This window comes from Anguilla anguilla, chromosome 3, assembly GCF_013347855.1.
Source record: "Anguilla anguilla isolate fAngAng1 chromosome 3, fAngAng1.pri, whole genome shotgun sequence".
NCBI lineage: Eukaryota > Metazoa > Chordata > Actinopteri > Anguilliformes > Anguillidae > Anguilla > Anguilla anguilla.
In genome coordinates, this window is record NC_049203.1 from 64,479,335 (window position 1) to 64,486,886 (window position 7,552).

Below are 7,552 nucleotides of genomic sequence, written 5' to 3' on the forward strand. Positions count from 1 at the left end.
AAGGAGACGGTGCTGCAGTGGGGGGAGATGCCCGCCTCCGTGGGTGCGTGTCCGTGCCGACCGAGCCACGCTTTTGGATTTTCAGCTGTGCCGAGACCAGGCCTTGAAGGGGGGTCTACGCTCTCAGGGCTCCTCAAGGGTTCCTAAAAAGCTCCTCCGTGTCTCCGTAGGGGAACCCTGTCCAGCTCGAGGGTTCTTTGTTGGGAGGTTTAGAATTTTTCACACTTACCATAGAGGGTTCCATGAGGAAGTAAAAAGGGTTCCCCTATTAAGACAAGCCAAAGAAGCCTTTTTTTCAGAGAATTAAATTCCCGGTGTGATGTTTTGCTTCAGCGTGGGCCGGAGAGTAGTAAAATGGTTAAAAGGGCCTTTAATGTGAACTGTTCTAGTAAGTAGGTAGCCGTGTGGGCAGAATTTAAGTTGAAATCGACCATACCATCAGTGTTGTGCAAAAACTCTCCGAAAAAAATTGAATTCTGAAGGATCATCTATCAGCACAGTAATAAAGGGACAGTGAAGCACTTGATAATGCGACTCTGGTTTGTTTGCTTTTTAACTAAGACAAGATGATAATAAGATGAATTGTGAGGACGAAACAATACATAACAACACAAAGAGGGTCCTGTTGTATTGCCACAGGACACTCAAATGAGCCACATAACCAAGTGCATCACTTCCCCTTTAAGGTGAAACAGTCACGTGGGGTTTTCGTCCAGTTTTATTCGTTGTTGAGCTATGAAACTTTAAACAGTACAAAGTTTCTGGTTGACAACTTTTAATGTGTGGTTAAAAACAAAAGTATGAGGTTTTTCCTGACACCAACGATGCATAAAGTGTAAGTTATTTACCATAAGGCCTTCTAGATTATAGAATCTCTTCATAATCAGATGCACAAGCGTGCCTACACAAACACGTGGTGGTCTTCTATTTAGCATTTCATGGATGTCCGGTGTGACCTGTTGTTCCGCTGCATCTGAAATGATGGATAACTGAGACAACACAGTTGCTAGTTGTAAACGGATCACTGGGCGCAGACAGTAGCGAGCCGGACGTGAAAAGCGAAAGAGGGCAAACCGGATCCAACCCGTCCTGACAGATTCGGGGCGCCGGGGTCTAAAAATAAGATGTTCCGCGAGGCTGATCGTTTTGGGCCCGCTGACCGGGTCATTAATCAGAGGGATGAGTTTTCTGTGGGGGGAATCGCCCGAAAGATGCCGCTCCTCTCTTTCAGGCTGAGCGTAAATAAAAGCGCTATAGAGTGCGCAGTGGAAAAGAGGAAGGGCGGGGGAGGGGGGCGGGGGGGTGGGCGCAGGGAAAAGGGCCCTATTGATTTTTAAAAATGCATCTCATGTTGCGTTGCCAGTGCGTCTTGAAAGAGAGCGGCTTAGTGTAGCCTAAAAGCCTGTATATTTAAAAGCTCTCCCTGTGTGTGTGCGTGTGTGGTTCCCACAGTCTGCCTCCAGCCTGTATATTTAAGCCTTTGAAGAGTGGGTTTTTGGGAAGGTTTTTCTTATTTTTATTTTTATCATATCGTCAGTGTTTTAGAACTCCATTGCTTTCATTTGCCAGCAGTGATTGTAACACAGGTGGCAGTGTATTATAATGGGTAAGGAGCTGGTCTTGTAACCTAAAAGGTCACGGGATCGATTCCCAGGTAGGACACTGCCGTTGTAACCTTCAGCAAGGTTCTTAACCTGCATTGCAGTTCTATATTGCACTGCTGTGCATATCCAGCTGTGTAAATGGATGCAGTGTAAATGCTATGTAAAAAGTTGCGTAAGTCGCTCTAGATAAGAACGTCTGCTAAATGCCTGTAATATAATGTAATGTTGTAACATCAGCTTTAGAATGTTAAATGGTTAAAATCTCTGTGTGTTTATGTGTGTGTCTGTGTTTGTGTGTATGTGTGATTTCTACAGCCTACCTCCAGTCGAACCAGGTGATGGGCTGGGGGGACAAAGCTATCGAGCTGCGGTCTGCCGAAACAGGAAACCTGGAGGGGGTCTTCATGCACAAGAAGGCGCAGAAGCTCAAGTTTCTGTGCGAGAGGAACGACAAAGTAAGGACCCCACTTGTCCTAGCACCTAGCACCATTTTATCTGTTTGTTAGCGCCATGCTAGCACCACTTTATATGTGTGTTAGCGCCATGCTAGCACCACTTTATCTGTGTGTTAGCGCCATGCTAGCACCATTTTATCTGTGTGTTAGCGCCATGCTAGCACCACTTTATATGTGTGTTAGCGCCATGCTAGCACCACTTTATCTGTGTGTTAGCGCCCTGCTAGCACCACTTTATATGTATGTTAGAGCCATGCTAGCACCACTTTATATGTGTTAGCGCCATCCTAGCACCACTTTATCTGTGTGTTAGCGCCATGCTAGCACCACTTTATATGTGTGTTAACGCCATGCTAGCACCACTTTATATGTGTGTTAGCGCCATGCTAGCACCACTTTATCTGTGTGTAAGTGCCATCCTAGCACCACTTTATTGTTTTGTTAGCACCATCCTAGCACCACTTTATCGGTTTGTTAGTGCCATCCTAGCACCACTTTATCTGTCTTAGCACCATCTTAGCGCCAATTTATGTTTGTTAGTACCATCCTAGGGTCACTTTATCTGTTTGTTAGCACCATCCTAGTCCCAATTTATGTGTTTGTTAGCACCGTCCTAGCACCACTTTATCTGCTGTAGATGTAGGGTCAAGATGGCCGAGGAAGTCACTTTCAACTCAAATGGCGCACAAAAATAAATGATATGTGTTATGTATGTATATCAAAGTGTTAAAATGGACCGTGTGTGTGTGTGCGTGTGTGCGTGCTTGATTACTCACTGTCCATCTTGTGTCCCTCTCTCCGTCTGAAAGGTGTTTTTTGCCTCGGTGCAGTCGGGCGGTAGCAGCCAGATCTACTTCATGACTCTGGGGCAGAACTCCCTCTTCAACTGGTGACCCCCGGAGCTCGCGGTCACCCCCACGCTGACCCTCCTCCGTCATGCCACTCCTCCCTTCGGGTCTGACAGGCGGGGCTGACGCCAACGAACCATTCTGAAACTGAATTTGAATTTGTTTCAATATCGCAAAGACTTTTATGAAAATATATATATATTCTTTTTTTTTTTTTTTTTTTTTTGAAAAAAGCACAAGCATTTCAGGGTTCTCAGCCCAAAACGCACCCAGGATTCGGTTTGTCAGGTTTTTATACGTGGGCTTATCCCGATTTTGAAAAAGAGAGAACGTTTTGCTTTGTAAACCTCGTACTGTTCACAACGCCTGTTAATGCGAGCCCCGAGGTCTAACACCATAGGCTGTTGTTATTGCCGTTGGCATTTAACGTGTGCAATAAAAGGAGTATCATATTTTAAGCACTAGATATATACCTCAGAGCAAATTTCCGACAGTTTCAATATTCCCGGGGGGATTCGATTTTATAGAGAGCCCTCAAAATAGAATGTTTTTCGTCCAGTGCCTACATTCAAGAGTGGATAGCTGTTGGATGATCTCTCATCTGTACCTGAATGCTAGAAATGATGTGACTCAACCATGCGTTCGTCATGTTATTATAACATGCTCAGAGATCTCCCATGCCGCTTCGGAGCCTGCTGTCGTTGCTGTTCACGTCGTCATCTCTCTCAGTTGTAATAACTGAACCATAGAAAATGTCAGGGAACATGCATGGTGTGCACACATAGCATTATAGATAGGATTAGGGGATAGATCCACACAGACTGCATCTCTTATGGTATTTGTTGTAGGTAATAATAGATGGAGGTCCTCTATAAAATCAAGAATTCAAGGCAGTGAGGTGTCTTCATCGATTCATAAAAGTAAGAACATGATAATATAGTTGATGCCTGATCAGTATTTGATGGGCGCTGGAAATAAATAGCATTGGTCCCTATTCTGTGGAGGAGAGTATGGGACCAGTGTTCATTATATTGTTTAAAATTCCCATGAAGCATTAAAGTCTGGACTACAATGACCTGGTGACTAGTAATGACTGTAAATCCGTGCATATATGATGGAATTGGTGTCACAAAAAGGGATACTATTTTGTCTGCACACGTGCATTAATATTACTTTTTCAACTTGCATATTCTGAAAAGGTTTGTTGTTCTACACTAAGAAAACTGACCCTGTTTGTTTCACGATGCCCATTTGGATGGCAGAATTAATTTTAGATCAGTTCGGTTAGCATTCGCTCGTTTAATTGATGAAGTGGCTTCCGCTTGTCTTGAGGCAAACGTACTGTATGAGTGGGAGTAATTCTTGCGTTAGCCGCCGCTAGTCTGCAGATCTAATATTACATAATGTCCATCAGTATTCAGGAAAAATCTGCTTTTCAGATGACGAAGTAAACATATGGCCTGTCCCCGTTCAGTCTGAGAAGGCGAACAATAGCCCTACGCCTGTTCAGGGACGGTGTGTTGCACTTGTTTTTATGAAGAAAAAAAGAGATAAGATTAGTCCAATAGGTCTTTCCTTACCTTGGTGGATGTACATATTATTTGCACTGTTTTTTATAGATTTTATATCTACTTGGTCATCTGCATGTAGGGAGTAAAGGCGTTTTCATAACATATAGTCCTTTGCACTATTGATGTGATTTATTGTACAATATCTGTAAGAAATGCTTTATTCTAACAGTTTAAAAAAGACATTTTATTGTCTTCATACATATTCAGTATTATGTAAATTTGAGAAAAGGGGAGAAATGTAAGGTTGGAAATCAGTTCTGTATAAGGTGGTGACTCTTACTATATAAAACAGGCAGAACATAGTCTTTGTGAAATAACTAATATGGCTTTTGAACAGGGGTGTCCAGTCTAAACCGAAAAGGGCTTATTCTGATTTGGGTGCTGGCTTTTGTTTTATCCCAGGACTAAGACATAACAGACTAATCATAGTCATTGATCAAGACCTTGATAAGTTGAATCAGGTGTCTTGTGGCTGGGACAGAACAAAAACCTGCACCCACACCAGCCCTTTTTGGATAAGATTGGACACCCCGCCTTAGAAGGACCTTCCATGCAGTTTCAGCTGAATAAGGTGTGAATGCCAGTATCTGTGATAAAAATGAATACATATCGCTTGTGAAGAAAATGCAGTTAACTATTGATGATGGACAACTTAGACATCCAGCTACCCTGGAAAATATATGGGCTTGAAAAAAATGTGAATCACTTCATATGTTGCATATGTTGCATTAATTTGAATTACTTTTACAGTTTCCTAAATGTACTTAATTTGTCAGTCTAATGTATAAGTGAAAGAGCAGTTGTTCATAATTCTCCTCTTGAAAAGTAGTAGTTTCCACTAAATTTTGGGATTTTCAGAATTGTGAAGAACACTTTTGTATTTTGCTTTGTGCTGATCCTTTTTGATGCTGAATGATTGTACTTTTTTTTTTTTACCCCTTTGCCCACCTCCCAAAAAAATGTTATGTTATGCTGTGCTGTGTTGTGTTTGTCTTCATCTTGCATTATGGCCACCAGGTGGAGCTATATGTAAATGTTACAATGGCGTTTATGTTGGTAATACAGCTGGTTCTGTAAACATATTTAAGTAGATAATATCATTCTCTAAATGACAGATTATTATGAATTAACCTTGTACTGTATTATCAATATTGACCTTTCTTCCTCTTTTTCTGGGTGTGGCTGTAAATAGATAATAGTTTTCAGGTGCATTCAACTGACAAGCGCATTACTCAGCTCAAGATATGAGGTACTTCTTTTGAAAACGTACAGTACAAACTATCACTGTAATAGGAATTTGTCTGATTTTTATGAACTGAAGTAACAGTTACAGTCAGCGTGCTTCTTCCCACAGCCAACCAGGTGATTTTCTGTGATTATTTTTGCCACAGCAATAGAAGCCCTGTAGTCCTAAATTAAATACATTTGACAAATATAAGCAGAACATAGGCTAGTGGAAAACAATTCATCAGTAGTAGCTGGTTAAGAAGAACGATTACATATTTTCAGGAACAAGTACTGTTAATGTATGACTGTAACATGGTTTGGAAAGCCATCAGCCTGAACTGCTGGTGTCATAACAGAGAGGATATTTTAGTTCTTTAGGTTTTTTTCTCTCTCTCCAATTTTTCTCCAAACTGCATTGAAACTGCATTGTGTTTCTGCGAATTATAAGGGTTTTTGTACAACCCTTATAATATAAAGCTGTCAAGTAGCTGTTAAACTGGCTGCCTGTTTTCAGAGGCCACTGCTTTAATTCATCAAGGGGAAAAAGGCATATTAAGTATATGGCATGTTTATCGTGCCATTTATAAGTGTTGTCGTGGTTGAAGTTGTATGGAATTGGTGGCTTTAAAGTGTGGATTGTATTTTTTTTTTAAACCTGTCATTTGAAATGGGAAATGGGACTGGTTTGCCAGGAAGTATAATGGAGGTGTAGCGAGAGATGGAAGGACAGAGCAAGTTGACGTAGGGCGGGTGCAAGTGTGCAGTGTAGTAGAGGTCTGTGAGCCGCTGCTGTTTAGGGGCGGTTCTGCTAAGAAAGTCGAGGAGATTTCGGGATTTGTGTTCCAAGAATGGTGTCATTGCTTTGAGATGTTCTAGAAGGTTGACAGTATACATGCTTGCCAATGAAATGCAAATTGAGCGAAATGTGAGACAAGAATTATTATTTTATTTTTATTTTTTGACAAATGTCCAATGCCTTTTTTTTTTTTTTTTTTTTTTGGTTATTTTAATTTTTTTTTTTTTGCCTGTGAAAATGTAAAATAACAAGCATTACAGACTATTTACTGTTTCAAAGAAAATGTATTTGGTAAGTTTTTTTGCATATACATTTTTCTCAGAAATTTGTAATAATGTCCCTATTATATTAAAAGATAATCATTCTCCCAACTTTTCTCAAGTTTTCTTTGTTCATTCTAATGCATAATTCTTATGCTTATTTAGCTTTTGTGCACTGGATTTTTGTAAACATTTTTATGTGTACAGCATGCACTGTATATCCGAATGTTACTTTCGATACAAGTCCCCATTTGACTAGTTAAGCTCTAAATTAAGTCTTGTAATTTTATATGCATTCTGTCATGCAATAAAATGGTTTAGAATAAAATCATATGCCTAAAACCTCATTTAAAAAAACTCCCTTATGGTTAGAACATTATCCTCTTATTCATAACACTTGAAAAAAAACATTTTAGTTTGAGGAAGATTCATTCATTAAAAACTTGTTGTTGAGTCTGGAATAATTACTTTGATTTAATTTAATAAGTAACCAAATGTGTGAATTAATGTGAAAGCCAATTTACCATGGATGAAGTTGCCTGTCCTCTAATGCTCTAATGCTTGCAGTGCATAGCTACTCTAACTAGCCAGCCGTACAAGAAAATATTTTATAGCATTTTAATTGGAAAAAGGTTTAAAATGTAATGTGATTTACAACTCCTTAATATGTGTCTAATTGAAAATAAGTGGTGCTCTTGGTTGCTTGGTTACCTCAAGATAATGTCTGTTCTGTGGTGCAGGGACTTCTTGCCCTCAGGGAAAAGTTTAATTTCTTTTTTCTTTTTGCAATA

The 7,552-nt window shown here is 40.1% G+C and overlaps 1 protein-coding gene across 5 annotated transcripts in view; it reads left to right on the forward strand.

Annotated features, from left to right (window-relative positions):
• Window positions 1-7,089, forward strand: part of si:zfos-2326c3.2 (mitogen-activated protein kinase kinase kinase kinase 4) — a 62,886-nt gene extending 55,797 nt beyond the window's left edge. For all 5 annotated transcript variants that reach the window (XM_035409645.1, XM_035409646.1, XM_035409647.1 and 2 more), the window contains 3 exons: window positions 1-43; window positions 1,920-2,059; window positions 2,869-7,089. The exon at window positions 1-43 is cut by the window's left edge and continues 117 nt beyond it. In XM_035409645.1, the coding sequence (XP_035265536.1) occupies window positions 1-43; window positions 1,920-2,059; window positions 2,869-2,952 (267 nt within the window). In that variant the 3' untranslated portion in view covers window positions 2,953-7,089. The remainder of the gene's footprint in view (window positions 44-1,919; window positions 2,060-2,868) is intronic.
• The last annotated feature ends 463 nt before the right edge of the window (window positions 7,090-7,552 follow it).